This window comes from Homalodisca vitripennis, unplaced genomic scaffold, assembly GCF_021130785.1.
Source record: "Homalodisca vitripennis isolate AUS2020 unplaced genomic scaffold, UT_GWSS_2.1 ScUCBcl_147;HRSCAF=1385, whole genome shotgun sequence".
NCBI lineage: Eukaryota > Metazoa > Arthropoda > Insecta > Hemiptera > Cicadellidae > Homalodisca > Homalodisca vitripennis.
Window position 1 is genome coordinate 131,649 of NW_025776271.1, and position 19,199 is coordinate 150,847.

At 32.7% G+C, this 19,199-nt stretch overlaps 1 protein-coding gene across 1 annotated transcript; it reads left to right on the forward strand.

Moving 5' to 3' along the window:
* The first annotated feature begins 11,498 nt into the window (after positions 1–11,498).
* On the forward strand, positions 11,499–17,268 carry LOC124370393. Its single transcript, XM_046828678.1, has 4 exons — positions 11,499–11,673; positions 12,237–12,383; positions 15,069–15,231; positions 17,264–17,268. Exons 1-4 carry the CDS (start codon positions 11,596–11,598, stop codon positions 17,266–17,268), a joined length of 393 nt encoding a protein of 130 aa, XP_046684634.1. The 5' UTR covers positions 11,499–11,595.
* Positions 17,269–19,199: the final 1,931 nt, after the last annotated feature.

Sequence of the window (19,199 nt, forward strand, 5' to 3'; positions counted from 1 at the left end):
TATTGTCTGGTCATATGAACAACTTCCCAGGGGGGGTTAACGTTACCGGGGGATAAGTCTCCAGGGGGTTATCTGGTCATACCAGGATCTTCCCAGGGGGGGGGGGTTAAGAGATTTGGTGACTGGTAAAATTCGGACATGAGGTCATGGCAGGAAATTCCCTGGGGGGTTTAATGTTACCAGGGGGGTTAACACATCAGGGGGTTGAATGTACAGGAGGTTATCAGGTCATACCAGGAAATCCCCGGGGGGTGGTTAATATTACCGGGGGTTAATGACACACTTGGGCCTTTTTTAGAGGGTATTGTGTCTGTGAACATAATAAATATTCCTCTGTCCCTATCTACTATTGACGCTTAGCTAACGCTCAGCCAACTCCCGAAGTCACTGAAACCTTTTCTGTAGATCACGTGATTTTCCTAAATCCCGTTTAAAAATTTGTTTTGAGTTTACGACCAACCGTTTAGCCGCTATCAAGCCCGGAATGTAAATTTTTAGGCGAAAATGTCCAATATTTTCACTTAATCGCGTTTTTGCGGGTCAAACTAAGGGAAATATAGTAAAAAGTCACTGGACCTTTTTTTGTAGGTCATTTTATTTCCTAAATAAAACGTTAGTCTTATTTTGACCTCCGACCAATGGTTTCGCCGCTATCGACCCCAAAAACAAAAAGTTTCGCGTAAAAGTTACAACAAAATTGTACATAATCACGTTTTTCGGCCAAACCAATCGAGATAGGACAAAAGATTACTGGACCTTTTCTGTAGATCGCGCAATTTGCTAATTTGATGGGTCAATCAGATTTGAGCTACGACCAACGGTTCGGCCGCTATCGGGCTTAAAAACATTATTTTTATCGAAAAAATCTCTGGAATTTCAAAATGTTCGAGCGTTTTGTCGCTTAACCATGGAAGATAGAGCAAAAAGTCATTAGACCTTTTTTTGTAGTTCACTTCATTCCTGACCATGAATTTTCCGTCAGATCCGAGCTAGCTCCAACGGTTCGCCCGCTATCGGGCTTACAAAAAAATGCCTGCAGGGGTGAAGAATGCGCGATTTTTTGGGAATTTTTTTGAGGGGTTGAAAATGAAAAATTCTCACTTTTCGGGATTTTCCTGGTGGTTACACGTGGAAAGCTATCTGTGTACCAAATTTCAAGTCTCTAACTCATCTGGAAGTAGGTTAGAATTAGTATACGTGAGTGAGTGAGTGAGTCAGTCAGTCAGTCAGTTACACATGCGGTTGTATATATATTAGATATATATATATATGTGTGTGTGTGTGTGTGTGTGTGTGTGTGTGTGTGTGTGTGTGTGTGTGTGTGTGTGTGTGTGTGTGTGTGTGTGTGTGTGTGTGTGTGTGTGTGGTGTGTGTGTGTGTGTGTGTGTGTGTGTGTGTGTGTGTGTGTGTGTGTGTGTGTGTGTGTGTGTGTGTGTGTGTGTGTGTGTGTGTGTGTGTGTGTGTGTGTGTGTGTGTGTGTGTGTGTGTGTGTGTGTGTGTGTGTGTGTGTGTGTGTGTGTGTGTGTGTGTGTGTGTGTGTGTGTGTGTGTGTGTGTGTGTGTGTGTGTGTGTGTGTGTGTGTGTGTGTGTGTGTGTGTGTGTGATATTATATTCTCTCAAAATTCCAAATTTAAAAACGCATGTTTAATGTGCGCAACGATCAATTGACAACCCCCTCGTCAAAAGAAACATAAGAGTTGGACAGAAGGTCCGGGCCCGAGATCGTGAACCCAGTTTCCGCCTCTTGAAAAGTATATAAGAAATGGCATCGACAGTTTCATAACAGTCACCCGCTCACCCCACTCCCTCTGACCAACGGTGTACAACATGTGTCTGTAGTGGCCTTAGTTCTGTGCAGTGTTATCGTTTTGTTTTATTCTCTCCAAACTGAACTTACAGATAAATGATTGGTTTTATGATGTAAAGAGTATTCTTTCAAGTGTAGTCATATGAGAGTTCCTCATCACACATTTTAATCCTAAATGTTTGGATGTATGTTTAATATTATGTTTCAAGGATTTTTGACACTTTAATAAATTAGATAACTATCTTAAAACGAAAGGTAAATTTGGATCTAATTATCTTAAGGACTTCAATATAGTTGGAACATCATTGCTAAACAAAGTGCTAGTATGTTCTGATTTATAAAATGAGGAGTTCGTAAAGAACTATTGCCACACAATCGTGACTGTATATTAACTTTTACACTTAAAATGGTACACTTAGAATTGTAAAAAATATTGTTGTAAATGTTTTATCCTTCTCAAGAACCAGAATAGGTTTTGTACTTTAAGACTTGATGAAATTAAACAAACCTAATACCACTTTAACATACATGTAGAGTTTCAGAACTCTGTACCGAACTTATGGGGGTTTATGTATTTCTGAAATTTATCACTATGAAATTGATATATTTTAATTGAATGTACCACTCATTCTGACACCACACTTCAGATACGGATTTTGATATGACTACGTCATATCACGAATCACGAAAAAAACTTCACGATGTTTGCATGCAAAGTTTCAAATCTATTGCTCATTTCATTACGCTACATGCATTAATATGTTACATGTTAAAATTTCATGGTTACTCATGTAAAAATCTTCACGAACCTACAGCCAAAGCTCATGCAGTGAGTAACATGCACAGTTATTGAACTCGATGATGCCCAGACGGAAATGGAGTTTCAAGTATATAGGTCAATCCGTTCGTGAGTCAACGTATGGATAGACAGATACAAATTTAATTTAATCAGCCTCTCCAGTGACAGGCTAAACTTTAACCCAAAATAAAAAAATGATTAAAAACCACTGAAATAGATTGTTATTTTAATGAAAACAATCAAACACTCGTTACATAGTGAGAGATTGAATCTGGATGTGACGTAGGATTGTATGAGTTGATTATCAACAGTCTACTACCAAATTTCCTCAAAGAGTGTGAAATAAGTCTTAAGATTCGTAATCCTTTTACAAATGCAGTTGGTTTCGTAATACGATACATAACAAAACTGAATCTAACAACAATAAAGGCTTCTAATGTGTTTAATTAATTTTTAACAATAAGTAACTCTACCTATTTCCCATCAGCAGTTGAATTAAGAGATTGAAAAGATGGAGGATAATGAAGCGATTAATTTTCATGGACACTGTAATAGGTTTACTGACAAATTGAAAAATTATAATGCGTTTCTGAGCTACTTTGATCTCATTAGCTTTCTATCAGTTGTTTCAGTTCAACTCATTATCTACTGATGAGAGCGCACCAATGTTTCAATACATTTACAGTTTAATCTGAAAAAATTCTTAATCTTAGTTTATTTAATATGTAATGTACAGTTGACAAACTATTTACATACTCGTAACTGTATAAAAACTTTATATAAAAAAATGACAAACAAAATATTATGGTTTTAATGTTAATAGTAGTGATATTTTTTTCCGTGATCCTTGTAGTGGGAAACAATAAGGAATTAGTGCAAATTTGAATGAAAATGTTTTACGCACACACAATATAGTAAACGAGTTTCTTCTTCTATTTTAGCTTGAAATTTTGGACAAAAGTAGCTTCTAATCACAGTGGATAATCACCCTAATATTGAAAACTCCCGTTACATAAATACTTCATTCATGTACTAAGGTGGAGAATCAATAGTGGAACGTGTAGTATCCTGAATATGACCGCCATAGCCAGAAATGTTAACGCCTCCCATTAATTAATAAGCGAATTGTCGTCAATTTAAAATGAAAGACTATTTTAGTAAGGAGTATTTGTATTTACTCAGTGTCACTACTTGAGGTGATATTGCCATTTTCAGAACTGCAGGGCAGTGACTGCCTAAGCCTCTGGCAATAAAGTATTAAATCTATAAATGCCCTGGTACTTTGGTTAGAGTGGGTGACAATCAGTGAAGGTGTACTTGCTAATCTAACATCACGCAGAGAGTCATCAAGCAGAGAGTTCTGATCTTCTCACAGACTGTCAAATTCTCTCCAACCTCCATACCCTCTATTAAAGCGTGTGGTGCTGTGTGTAGAACCTTGTACTTGCCAACATTCAGTCAGTCCATTGATAACCGACCTTTCGAAAACTCCCTCTGTCTTAGTTCACCTGATCTCTTCCATCTGCCAAGATTCATAAAAAATATGCAATTGGGAGTCATCTGCATATAAATGAGCAGTGCAACTCTGTATGAACACTGAAAAGTAGATGTGAACAAGTTGTACAGAGTTCGTCTCAGACCTTGCTGAACACCTTTTTTCTCATCAACTGTCCATATATTTCACTTCCTAGCCTGGTAACCTGCTGCCTGTCATTCAAGTAAGACTTCATCCAATCGACCACGTTATCACACAATCCATAGTAATAAAATTTTGCAAACGACATCTCACAGTGAATTGAGTCAAAACCTATAGAATAATTCAGTGGTAATAGAGAACTAAATCTGCGAAGCATATTATATAATTAATCTTTTAAATAAAAATGAATCACTGATATTGCTAAGCCCTAATCTCAAGAACGGCTAACAGATTTGGCTAATTATTTTTTATATTTGTATTTTATATAAAAGTTATGAGTCTTTTCACATACAGAACTCAAATCCGGTTGGTTAACTTTGGAATGTGATGCTATGTGGCATGTAAATGTTACTTTCAAAGAACATGTGGATAGACACTAACATGCCTCAACGAACTCTTTTTCCCCAAACTACAATCCGAACAGAATCAGACTTCTGTCACTTAACAATATTATTATAAACGATTATTTTGAAAGTTTTAGCTTAAATTGAAGGATTTTTAAATCTTTCCCCTATACCGAAATTGCAAGTGCCGGAAGTATATTTGATTTACCTCGAAGTAATCTATTGAATTTTATGTATTGGATTTTTTTAGGCGGGTATAGAAAGCAAAATGAACCTCGTACACTAGAGGTAGGTGTTTTTCAATGTAAGTAGATTTTCGAAACCTACATAAATTAATTTCCTGGTGCAATAATATAAAATCAACTGTGGAACTGTAAATAAATTAGGCCAAGCGAATTTAAACTGTAGGAACTTATACATATTGACCGCATTAACTTTTCAGTCTTAGGTAATAATGTATATGTTATTGATCGGGTTTAAAAAGCCATCTCTAACTATAATACTTAAAATATAATTAGACCAAAATTAAGCTAAAATAGCTGAAAGTTGGCGTTTTTGATCGAATAAATATTCCAAAATTTATATATAATATTTTATCGAGGCACAGGGCAGGAACACTGAACTGTCCGTAAATGTAATTTATGTAAATCAGAAATGCATACTCCTACAAGCGTATTACATACAATTGACAATCACGTGTAACATACAGTTAGTCCCTTAGCCATTGATACTGAAATAATATTTACCTGATATATGTCTACTTCTGTTTCAAAAATATCTGAAGGTTCGACTGTATTACATCATAAATACTTTCACTAAAAAGGCTATTTCCTTCAATTCGGTAACAGCTAGTTATAAATAATTTATGATTGAAGTAGATATTTTGTTGAAAATATTCCCTATAACGAATACAACTGAATATAAGTTGTTACCATGGTAAGAACAAAAAGTATTGTAATAAAAATAATACTAAACACGTGGCCTAATCAATAATGTGGACTAACTTATAGTCTGGAAGCATGAGTTCTGGAAAATATTTCAATAATTTATAAACATGACAACATTTTTATTGTATAGTTTATTGGTATGTTCTAGGATAGAATGAGTTTATAAAAGTATTAAACTGAAGCATCACACCTTTTTTGAATGAAAAAGTGATTCCCTTTAGGGAATATTCAAGAAAACAAGATTCTTTTTCTTCAGAGATTGGAAGGAAATGAGAGATCTACAACAAGAAAACATGTAAACAGGGTCATTTCTGCTTCACGGCAGAAATAAGAACAACATCATACTTTTTGTAATAAACTAGTAGGTCGGAACTTTGTAATATTTTAACTCAATCAATAATGTGTACTGTAGAGTGTGTGAACATATATACAACTCTCGACAGACTGGCATAATTATCGCGCTCTTAATACTATAAGTGTTTTTACAATTTAAACTTAAATAGGAAATGTATAAACATTGAAAATAATAACTTCTATGATTCTGTCGGCTTGATATGATTTATACAGCCCGGATTATAAATTGCCAAAACACAAACAAATAGTTGAAATATGTTTTCAATAACTTATTTATACTTTACATAACTATTAGTTGCAGTGAGATCACAAATATCAATTGAAGTGACAAACATAAACATAAAATTGTTAAAAGAATTATTTTTTTTAGGATTGATATTGTTTCTTGAAACACAATATTAGTGCTACATCCTTATAATATACGCCGTATATCTAAATATGAAGTGTACCATAGAAGGGCACAGGATCTTGCGGCGATATGCCATAAGTTAGTGACACGAGAAATCAGTATTAAATATCTGCAATCTAATATCTTCCTCAGATGGTTAGGCTTACTTAACTAAAATAACTATAATCAATTCGTACGTAAAATGAACAAAGTTTAAAAACGCGGGTTAATTACACATAAGTCAGAAATAACTATTTTGTGTGTTGTGTTATTTAGTGAATGGCAACTACCACTAAGTCATGCACTTAGAAAAACAAACAGTAACTATTAAATATATATTCAATGTAGCTCAACCTACACTATGGAAACCATACTTAACTACTACACAAGTTAGTATACCAATCAGAAAAACCAATTTGTTGGGAAACATGAAATCTTCCTGCTCTACTGATCAGTTGTTATACCTGAACGAGTAGCAGTGGAGTATAGTAGTCAGTGGATATCGCGGTAATTATAAATAAAAATAAGATATTTGATTTATAAAGAATATTGGAGTTCATAAGCTTGATATAATTTATAATATTCACAATTAATTTGGTCACTTTATTCAGTGAATTATTTAAATCTATTTCACTTAAAACAAGTTTTTCGAGTATTACTAACCAAAAATTATATTTATGGTTTACAAATTAAATTATTTCAAATATTGACTGATTTAAAACCATTAATCTTCTTTGTAGTCAATGAAAACACAGTTTAATTAGTGTTTAAATCAATTCTACAACAAAAGGAATTATTTTAAAGTAATTTAATTAAAATAGACTTAAAAAGTCTTTTTTTATCTAATTTAAAATTAGGTTAAGAAATTCTAAATTTTTTGGATCGCCTAGCATCGTAATGTTTTCTAGAGACGGAGATAAAACTATGATCAGTAAACTTTAAATGTGAGAAAGAGTAATTAGTTATGTACTTTTGTTTGTAACGGCTGTTTAAACCTATTTTTTAAATAAAATCATAGTATATATGAAATACATAACAAAAATGTTTCGAACATTATTTTACAAAGAATCATATTTTGTGCAACGGTGTCTAGTGGCATCTCTGACTTGCTATTAGGTAAAGAGAGTCTGTTTATATTTTTCTGTTAGATGTTTTCATTTTCTCAATAAGTGAGTTTAAATTGTTACATACCTTAGGATCGATGTAGTTTTCTTTTAGTATACAGGTTTGGCTTAGATCATTGAGGAAAGCAATTAACCTATCCTTTCTTCGACCGAAAGTTTGAATTGATTTTGGCAAAATTGCAAGCGTGTACTAAAATATTAATAGAATGAGTTTGGTTACACATAAATTAGTCAATTTTCAGGACATTTTTTTCTAGTTGGTTGCACCACAATGTTGTTTGTTGCTAACAGTTTTCAATATCAATAGCCGACACAAACACGTGTCCCTCATATAAAGCGAAATGATATGTTTAGCTTTGTACCTTTGATGGAAGGGTTTAATTATCCATGCCACAAGTGATGTACAATTGTGTTACAAACAATAGATGACACCCGTACGTTGCATGTTATGTTGCGGTCAAATGAACCTTCATTAGCAGCAGCTGTTCTCTTTGTCCTCTAACATAGCTTTAGCAGATTTTCGTTACCTTTTAATAGTCTGACATAACCTCAGCAGCTCTAAGCATCGAGTTGTTTTTCCTCTGCTCGGTCGTCCTTTGTTACTGGTTTTTGTATTAATATTTGCTCAAGTACAGACTATGATTTCTTATGAATATATAATACATCAATTGTCAATCAATATATGTATACGTTTTTTTATTTGTATTTCAAAGTGACTACCTAAATTGCGTTTCCCAAAGATATCCACAACAGTATGAAAGTATATTGGAAAATTCGTAATGTTATTGTACACCATTTCAAAGGGATACAGAAATGCGAGTATAACATTTAAAACATATTTATTACAGTGTGATTTCTTTGAGATTGCAATAATTTATATGTCATGAAAATTCTTTAATAATACTTTATATAAAATTACTACTGTTTTTGTTTTAATCTCCTGTATTATGTTTAATGTCTTTTCCTATAGATATAATGATTAGTGGTAAAAAAATTCAATGGTTGGCTAAAACTATGCTGTTGCACAGGACCTGTCTGAGAGTGACGAAAACGGCTCGGAAGACCAGCGATCTAATTAAAATGAGACTGGCTCTTGACATTCTAAAAACGCACAAGGACCCCATAAACTAAGGATTGAGAAATTGATGTTGAACTTGTTGACTGACGTTGGACAGGTTAAAATGTGTTTGTAAGCAGTTGTTAAATATTCTCTAATTTACTGTGCTATTACACGACTACATACATGTAATCTAACATATAAACGTGAAAATAACCCTAACATTTCACACACAAAGACAACTACATGACGCAAAGGGAGGTTGCAGACTGATGCTACATATGTCAAGTACGGACATAGCGGGGAAGCAAGACTACACGCAACTCACTGTCTGATAATTTACTTTCTGTTGCTTGCTCCATATTTATTATTTAAGTAATTTTTATTAAATTATTATTGGAGTAACATTTTTGGTATTTGTTGAATTGTTTTAGATTAGTGGTTTTTAAGTAATTGTGAATATTGAATTGATTTAGTATCCTTACGCAAAGTTCTTGACCGATAACTTTTTGAAAGCCAGGATAACTGAGATAACATAAGCGCACCTTCATTTTATTAACACAAGAACAACGCATCGAGTTTTCACTTGCGCTTAAAAATACGTCCGCAACCAATTTTAAATGTTCGATATTACATTCCAAAATCTGAAACAAGTGTACTTGAAAAGGACTTGTAATGTTTCACATCCCGCACATTCATAACATCTACCGTCGGTCTGAAAATCGTGGAAACAGCCGTTCAATAGAGAGGCGTGTCTGTTAATAACCAAATTCAGTTTTCTGAAGGATACGCTTTTTAATTGAAGTAAAAGGAAAGTTTATGAATAACCATTAACGTTTTCAGCTACAAAATGATATGCTTCTACTCTAAAAGTATAAGGTTTTGCTAGAATTTATTATGAAAACAAACAGAAGAATACCCTTGAGATTATGCAAATATAAACATATGCTTTTTTCTGAATACGACCAAATATTAAGCATCTCTATATTGTTCCTCTTTCATTGTTGTATACCAAAATATTGCCTGTAGCACTTATTGGTTGAACCATGCAAAATAGACTAATGGCTATGGTAGCGTGATGATGAAACGATCTAGCTAAACATGAGTCGGTCAAATTCATTGACAAGGATTCAATAATCCAACACAAACTCACAGTTACATCTCCACTCTCTGTTTGTTGGTGCAGCAGCTGACGCCTGAGGTCAGACTCAGGTGCTCAGTTGTTGGTCGAGGAAGTTCTTTTATACATTACACTGTCCGGCTGCTACTGTTGTTAACTGCAACACTTTAAAGGGAAAATAAAATTCCTTTAGGCCAATTTGTAACCAGACATTGTTCTATAATTTTGTTCCACGTAAACTAGATTCATCCAGCTTTCATTTACCCTTAATAAACTTCATTAATGTTGTTGATGTTACATGCAAACACAACTTCGAGATAGCTTCGTGTATTTGAACCTCGCCTTATGAACTGTATTTATCTAAATCGATTCCCTACTTAGTAGAAGACAAGGTAAATTTATAGTCTCGTGACAGTTAAATACTTTTAACATCTCCAGAATATAACAATTTATAAGGTCTTTACATTGACGCAGAGTAACATGGTGGCAACAAAATGAAACGAAAGTGGGGTTTTCATATTATTAATTTATTGTAGATGAACTGAAAATCGTATTGTTACTCCGCATTTTTGTGTTACAAATCAGTGATCTGTTTGATACTTTATGTTTCATTGTTAACTCATTTTTAAGAATTAGTAATTAAAACGGCCTAATTTCGACTGATAGTTCACTGATCGTATGAAATATGAAGCCTCTATTAATTTCCTTTTGATGAAATGAAGTTCCAAATATATCACGTTGACTTCATCATTCATATGATGTTCTTCGAAATGAAAATTATCTGGTTTGTCCGAATAAACACCAACTTTATTCAGCTTTCAACTATAATCTCAAATTTCCTAACAATAATACAAATGCGAAAGTCCCTTTGTTTGTTTTGATTTCACTCAAATTATTCTATCCATAGTAATGAAATTTTACATGGACATTCTTACGGTCCTAGGGATGAATACAAGCCTATTCTTATTTCGAAAGTACCTCTTGGCTACTCCGCACTGGCCTTTTAAGTAGCGAAAAACGCCATCTTGGTAATTGGTCTTAAAGTTATGAAATATTAATTGAGCCAAAACAGTGTAGTCTTTTTTTACCACACATTTAAACACTATTATGAAACACAAATTAGTTATCTTTTGACGAGTTCAGAGCTGTGTAGCCTAACTATATATTTATTTTTATCATCGGGAATGAAGTAAAATCAGCTATGGACCAACACATACTAAGGTCTGAGTAAATTAAAAAGACAATACATATTCTTTTTAACATATCTTCTTGATCGTGGCAACAAAGCAATCTTAACATTGGCGTCGATAATACAATTCCATTGAACCAGAAGTGCTCATACAGCTACAAAACCTACGAATTTGCGAGAAGCCGAGGATAACGGCTAGTAAAAATATAAATAATTACGCAATGTCTGTGTTTAAAAGATAACATATTTTACTGAAAACCAAGAAAAGAAAGTTAATTAACAGTAACTTCTGAACTTCTATACATGAGATCCTCTGAGTCCATCTCGTGTTCATCAGTACTAACTTTAATTTTAATATAAAACTTACGTGTAGGATAGAGATGGTATACACTATAAACTAAATTTAAAAGAAAAAAATGTGTTAATTTTTTAACCACTAGAGTATACGTAAGACGAAATAATTTTAAGATTTAAAGAAAAGTAGGAAGTAAAAGAATTTAGGCAATTTCAAACTTGTTTGTCTTTGCTGGAAAGATTACGCCTCCATTCGTTGACTTTACCAGTAAAATCCAAATCTTTTGTACTGATCAAGGTGTTTTCAGTTCAGATAAACATATATTTTCTTGCAAACAGAGCTACTGTAAGCAAAATTCAACATGTTGGTTTTCTAAATTACAAGTTAAGTAATAATTTATATTTGGAAACAAATTCTAGTAGAACAAATTCAATTAACTGTCTTGTTAGTTACATTAAGTACATATTGATTACTGATGCATACTATGATGGAGATTACAGATAAAAATCAAAATATAATTCCAGAAGACGCTTCACAATTCAATATTTCAAATGTAGGTATTTACAACTTATTCTTTATATCTAAAATATGATTTATAACTAAGATATACTCCACTACCTAGTATTGCAGTACTGGTACATAAATGTATAAATCTGAGCAAGGAAGAACTTTAATAGCTTATTTAATATATATGTGGAGGGATTGTGATTTAACCTACGCAGTGTTTGAATGTTACGGTCTATGTGGCTCTAGTGGTCAAAATCTGTTTCTCCAAGAATTCAGGTTCAATATTATAGTTAGTTTGTTAGTTCTTGAAAGTCTGTCGACTAAAAAGTTTCAATGCCAATTTTTTATGTTATTTAAGTATGGTATCAAACTCATGATTTTTATCGTGTCACACTAGCTGTTAAAGTGATCCAATAAATAAATAAACAAGCAATTTTATGATATTTCATTCGAAACCCGGTGTCCTCTGTTGACAAACGCACACTATTTAGATACTCAATCAAGTATGTCATGTATAGTGCAGTTCATTATAGTTTTAAAATTTTTATTCAGAATTATTTTTAGAGAACTTTATCATAATTATCTTATAATAATATAGTTCTATTTTAGCAGCCAGATGCATTCCAAAATAACGGCAGCAGAGACACAACCTATGCTAAGACCATGTTAAAGGAATTGCTGAGATTTGACGTTCATCATCGAAATGAAAAGGACTTACGGGAACATGTCTCTCGACTTCACTGTTTGGTTAGAAAGGTATTGTGTCATCTCACAACTGTTATCACTATAATTGGCCTATTTTATTATTAAAGGGACAGGTTCGTCATTTACAATCCAATTTCATGCTTACAAAGATTTTTGGATCTTTGCTTACAAAATTGAGTTCAATTATACACAGGAATATACAGGATTTTCATTATTATTCTTTGTAGTAATTAAGTTATTTCCATTATAAAGTCCAAACAAGCCAAGAATTTATTATTATGAACTGTTTCATTTATAGGGTATTAATATATATTGATATTAGAACTTAATATTCTCATTCATGCAAATCTAATAGGTATATAAGTACAAACATTACAAGTATCTAAAGCTTGAAGATAGCTTCATACGCTGGTTTTAACAAATAGCTTAAATCACGGTCAAATATAGTGTACTGGTAGTTCTATAACGTTTAATTACGTAAAAAAAAGAGATTTTATTCATCTTACATTGCATATGATTTGCCCAATATATGTATTTTTTACAAGAGGTACTTATCTTGCAGGTAGTTTTATTGCTGCTGGAGAAAAGTTCTCTTTGCAAACATTTGGAGGAACAACGAACAGTCCTTACTCTACAGGTAGTTGTCGTACAAATCTTATTGTATTGTCTTGTCTTAAGTTAAATCAATAATTTTATTTAATATTTCATCTCTAAATTATTATAATTTATCAGCTTGCTTCATAATGATTATCTTTTCAAATTGAAATTATATTAAATTATCAAACTTTTGTTATATTTTTATATTGAGTAGTTAAATTTTTAGAATTTGGAAGGCTAATTTATTCATTTTAGTACGTCACTTTCAAAGCAGTTTGTTTTAATAATTATGAAAACAATGCATGGATGTTTGAAATTGCACGATGGTTTTGAGATATCATGTACGCATAAATATATGTCTCAAAGAATTTTGTCAAAACTCTTTAATCATCAGTTTAGACCAATTTCCAATTTTGTTCTATTTATTGAACTGTTTTCTGGATTTATTTACAGTTCTGTGATTATAAGAAAAGTAAAAGTCAAGAGATAAACATTTCAAACAATTTGTGTGTGCATATTTTAAATTAGAGCCTAATGACTGATACACACAGAAGCTGCTCGCAGTGTGTACACCAATGAAAGATGACAATGTGTACAAATGACTGATGCTATTGGTTTCCTGAGAGACTGGAAGTGACGTGTAGTGCATGAGCTACATAGTCTCTATTTTACAATTAATTCCTATCTTTTACATACCTTGATATTGTTTTGTTAGATTGTATACTTATTATCTAATGTTAGTTTCATTTGGATCTACTTGTAATATTTGTAAAATTGGTGTTGTACCGTTAAAGTAAAGAGATAAATAAATTTTCCCATATTTGAAATAACACGCATGAATACAACCTCACGTGATGTAATATAACTCCGCTTTGTGTAGATATATTTTATTGCATAAAAATAATAATAGTTTTGTTCTTGATGCTGTTTATTATTCAATGATTTTGTTTTCGTTGGGATTTCAGCACAACATGAGAGCTGCGTTACTGCATTAACTCTGTGTAGTGGAGTTGATTGAAAGTACTTTGTAAACTATAAAGCAATTTGTTTATTCCCTTTATTAAAACACACTTCCAATCATTTATTTACATACAGTCCCCTGTTTTCCTGCATTATTGGTAATAATTTTTATGATATAATAACTTCCGCAATGTACCTCTCTTTAATCGTGCAGTTTATTAGACTTGTTCATGTCGTTCTAAAAACGACGTCTTGTATTGTATGTGTAACATGATGATAATAGTATTAAGAGGTAGTTAATTATAAAACATTAAAGGAATAACTAGTTTTCATTTTAAATTTTCTACAGAACTAAGCTTTGTTTTAGAGGTAAACAACTGTTTGTTATAAACAGATGTTTATTGTGGTTTTAAATGATTTTAGTTACTCCACTTTTATTCAGGAAAGCATAGCGTTATAAATCTATTACAAAGCTATTTAACAAATCCATTGATACAATGAGATTAAAGTAGTGGTATGCAATAATAATTACTGGTTGTCAAACATTCATAATAATGTGTCTGATTATGATGCGTTATTGTTACTTACTGTCAAACATGAGAATATAATTGGATGTAATTACTGCTTGTATAATGTACATAATAACTATATTTTTGTCTCATTATGACACGTTATTGTTACTCAGTGTCAAGCGAGGTAATATATTGGCATATGTATTATTAATGATTTCACAGTGTACGTAAAAACCGCACATGTATAGTAAGCATTATCGGTACTAAGTATAATTAGAACATGAGGTAATATACTCTTATACTGAGGTATAATAAATGTTTTCACGGCGTACATGTGATGTAATTTTATGAAATATTTACGTCTAATATTCGAGTCAGTAGATACATGTTCAAAACATAAGATACATGAGGGATTTTAAATAAAAGTATGTCTTTAAAAATTCATTTTAATTGACTGTAGAATGAGTTTATTTCTATGAATATGTTATTTCCAATGTTAAAAATAACAAACAAAGGGTAAACATGGTTAATTTTTCAATTGCCAAAGAAACAATATATAAATATAAAATAATTTTTTTTCTTTTACTTATATGACCATACTTATTATTGCATTATTCATGTCATTTGGAGTCTGAACATTTACCATTAGTGAACAATCGGATTGCAGTGCACCTCACTGAAGAATCTAGTAGCTGTCACGAAGGACCTGTTGGCTTTGAGAAACACTGAAGTCGAGCAGCTATATGAAAATATGAACGATATGGAGGAAAGAATTAATTTGGAAAAAATAAGCAACAAAACATCCTTAACACTTTGTCTGAGTCTGCAAGGTAGGTACTGCATCTTGGAATTAAGAAAGTGTTATTAACTATTGGTTGTGTGATAAATATAGTATATTATACTTAGCGTAATCAAACTAAAATTAATAAGCGCTCTTAATTTTTCACTAACGCAATGTTAATAATTCAACTGTGAAACTGTATAGAACTGTGAGCCGACCATCAAGAATCGTTTTAAAAACTATATCAGAATTATGAACTCTTTTTTTACCTTTTATAACCTTTTTTTATTACAAAAATAAAATGTTGTACCAATCACTGAAGACAGTTATTAACCTTTTAAAAGTCGGCACACAGGTCTACGTATTGAAAAAAACCTACTTTGTCGTAAATTAAAATTAACTAAACCGTATATTTGTACCAATTTTATACTATTTTGTAGTCAAATAACGGCTAAAGAAAATTAATAAGTTTTGCTTACCATGATGGTAGAGAACTAGACGTGCCATTGCCCGTGCACTGCTGGTTGCAGCTGAAATGTTGCAGGCGCGTGATGGACTCATCGCATTGTCACTTAGCCGTGGCAGTTATGTTTATTGTTACTGATGATATATTTTTTGCTGTTTAAGGTGATTTAGTTTAATTTTTGTGCACGTGAATATTAATCTACTATAACGGGTTTTGTAATATAAGAAGGTTTTTAATTGGACGATTGTAATCTGATAATGGATATGATTTGTTTTGAACATTTTACAGTAGACTGCCTTGAATTTTCTTAAACACTCTTTAATGAAATACACCCAAAAATCTTACAGAAACCGAAATAATATGCAGCCGAGACAAGAAAAGCATTTAAAAGTCAGAGCACAGATCTTGGTATAAAAATAGAACTATTTATATCGATTCCGATGTTTCATGAGAGCTTTCAAATAATACCATACATGTAAAAAATCTAAGAAATTCGTTACAACACTGTAAAATGTATTGTTTTAAATTTCAAAATGTCCTTATATTACCCAAACCAATGTAAAGTTATTCTTTCACATCAAAATAAACGCCGTACAAAATGCGTTTTTTACATCGGCGCTTGAACTTTGCATTTACAATTGGGTGGTCTGAATTTCCCAGTACAAACAATACCTTATGGTTGAACTAGTAAGAAGATTCAAAGTTGGACTCCGTTTCTGTTCATAAGAATAGTACTTAAACATTTATGAGCACTGACCCACATCTACAATATAAATTAATCTCATTCTAAAACACTATATGCTTACTGAAACTAGTTTCTGGCAGCTACTCACCTCTAGGACCACTCAGCGTCTGGAAATTCCAGGTTAGTTTTATGAATGTTATTTATAGGTTATTTTACAGGTATTTGTAGTTTAAATTTTAGACACACTGTTTACATACTTGTATATTCATATATTGAAATTATAAAAATGCAGTTCTCCACAAATCCGTAACGGACTATTTTTTAATAGAGCCTGTTGAGAAAAACAAATTACAACTCATGCTCCAAATTAAATGAAATACAGAAAACCATTAATGGTGAAGAAAAATTAATGGAGTTTCACTTTTCCTTAAAAGTGCATCCTTATGCACAGCTTTTATTGGGTCTGACTCCCTTTCTGATATTGGCCATTACGTAGCACATATACATTGAGAAGTGGTGGCTTGTGGGAAACTTTTGACGATCTTTAGGCCAAAACACTGACATACGCACCTAAATAGACTGTAAAATTCCATTTAGTTCTTTATACTGGGCAACTCCCTTACACTCGCGTTACTAGATAAACTCTTACAGATATTCCATAGAGAAGAAATATTTTAATATAAATGTTGACTTGTTTATTGTGTACTTATTTTCAGTCGTGCATCTTTTTTAACTGGTAATATGAGTTTACGGACTCATAAATTATACTCGTAATTGTTATGAGATTTAAGAAGTATTTCTGAATACTGTGGAGTAATACTTTTTCACGCAAATATACATGAATATTTTGTATTAACATACACGTTTTAAGGCGAACAACAATAACGGTATAAGAGTAAATAAATAGTTACATGATTGTATTTGTCACAGGTTGAATGAAGACATTAAGGCCCAATACCATTGTCAAATAGAGATGTTTAACGACCTGCGAGCTAGGTACGAGGAGAAGGTGGCGCTCCTGGTGGCCGAGAACACGCAACTGTCAGGGTTGTTGGCGGAGCAGAACACTAATATGGTAGGAGATGGAAGGGAGGGGAGACATTGTGACTGTCCTGAAGAAACAAGAGAAAGTAAACAGTTATCTGATGTATTCGGTCAATGTGAACCACACGAGATAACTACTGATCTAGCAAATCACTTAAGTGATAGAAAATCGTTATGTAAGATTCTGACCAATGAAGATAAAAATATAGTACCGAAAGATCCTAGTAATGATAAGCACTCTAAATCATGTCCTAATGATGTCACCGATAAAGTAACGGAGAAACAAAAGGGGCACGGAGAGGGAGAAGTACAAGTAGAAGTAATAATGAAACTAGAGGGAGATAACGAAGAGAAGATTACCACATCAGGGTCGGAGATCATTGAATCTCAGGAACTCACAGAAAATGTTATGGACAAGGAAATAGCAGAACACACAAGACAGGGGGAGGGGGAGACGTCTTGTCTTACAGCTGATATATGACACGTTGGACACGACATGTTTACACTTATTATTAAACCCTTTGTTTGATTAAAAAATAGATGTCTTTTATCACCTACTAGCTGTTACCCGCGGCTTCGCACACAATCTTTAGAAAAGTCCTTATATTACTTAGTAAAAGCAGTTATGCGCGATTAGCCGCTAGTTCGTCAATACATTTGTAGTATTTTGTAACGAAAACTCTTGATTTTCATAAAATACCAATTACAACCAGATACCCAGTTACCCACGGCTTCCCTCGCGATTTCCTGCAGAAAAATTGGGACATAGGGGGCATATTTCTTTTGAACGTCCTTATTACCCTTCTGAGAAAAATAGTCACTGAAAGATACTTCAAGCTCATGAACTATTTAAGATTTAAATTTTAAAACAGTCTCAATATGCACTTGTGAAATAACTGGAATTTCTCTCTAATATTCTATGATTTTTGTATACAATTGAACTATATTAGCCCAGCGTGGACAGGAGTCAAAAGTCGAATTCATTTGCACACATACAATGTAATAAATTATGGCGCTCAATGTAATTTTGAAACGAAAATAAGCATATATTAGGTACATATTATTACAGTCTAATGATTATGAGCTCCAGATGTTAAACGAAATTGCATATGGTTTTTATTTTAGGCTTTGCGCGTGTATGACTTCTGGATCGAATTATTTATACTCATATATCCGATGCCATTATTGAGCTTGCTTTGTTGTCTCGATCGAGAGAATATGTATGCACGGAGTTCTGAGAACCATACTTCTGTAAACAAAACAAAACAAAAAAAAACTAAGGTGGGTTTTATAACATTCTTTATATTTGTAGCCAACGTAAGATAGTAATTTTGATATCTGCATTGCTCCTGATCAAGCACGACCATGGTTTATATTAGAAAAATATTGCAGTTAAAGGTGAATTTTTACGTAAGATTTGAATTTTATTATCTGGATAGTAAAGTCTATGCTTAACAGTGATTGCAGAAACAGTTGAAACAAAATTTGCTAATTCTCTTAAGCTTACTTTATGCTTTCAAACTATAAATGTAAAGAAATTTAAAATCGTAATTAAATTATATAAACATATTAGTTTGTTGCATTATATATGTTTACAAAGAACAGCTGATTAAATTTGAACAGGCCCTTTCACTTAATAACATATGTTTGCTGCAATGCATTTCTTACGGGTATTTCCGTAACTTTTAGAGACCAGTGGGGCGGAATCCTGAATCGGGAACGGGATAAAAATCCTATGTATCCTATGTCCTTCTCCCAGTCCTTAGCTACCTCCCTACCAATTTTCAGCCAAATCGGTTCAGCCGTTCTTGAGTTATAAATA

Excerpts from the sequence above, each read along its gene's own strand:
- LOC124370393 (XM_046828678.1), top strand. The coding sequence starts at position 11,596 with ATGCATACTATGATGGAGATTACAGATAAAAATCAAAATATAATTCCA. Across the intron at positions 11,674-12,236 it reads CACAATTCAATATTTCAAAT|CAGCCAGATGCATTCCAAAA; the intron begins GTAGGTATTTAC and ends GTTCTATTTTAG. Across the intron at positions 12,384-15,068 it reads TTCACTGTTTGGTTAGAAAG|TGCACCTCACTGAAGAATCT; the intron begins GTATTGTGTCAT and ends ATCGGATTGCAG.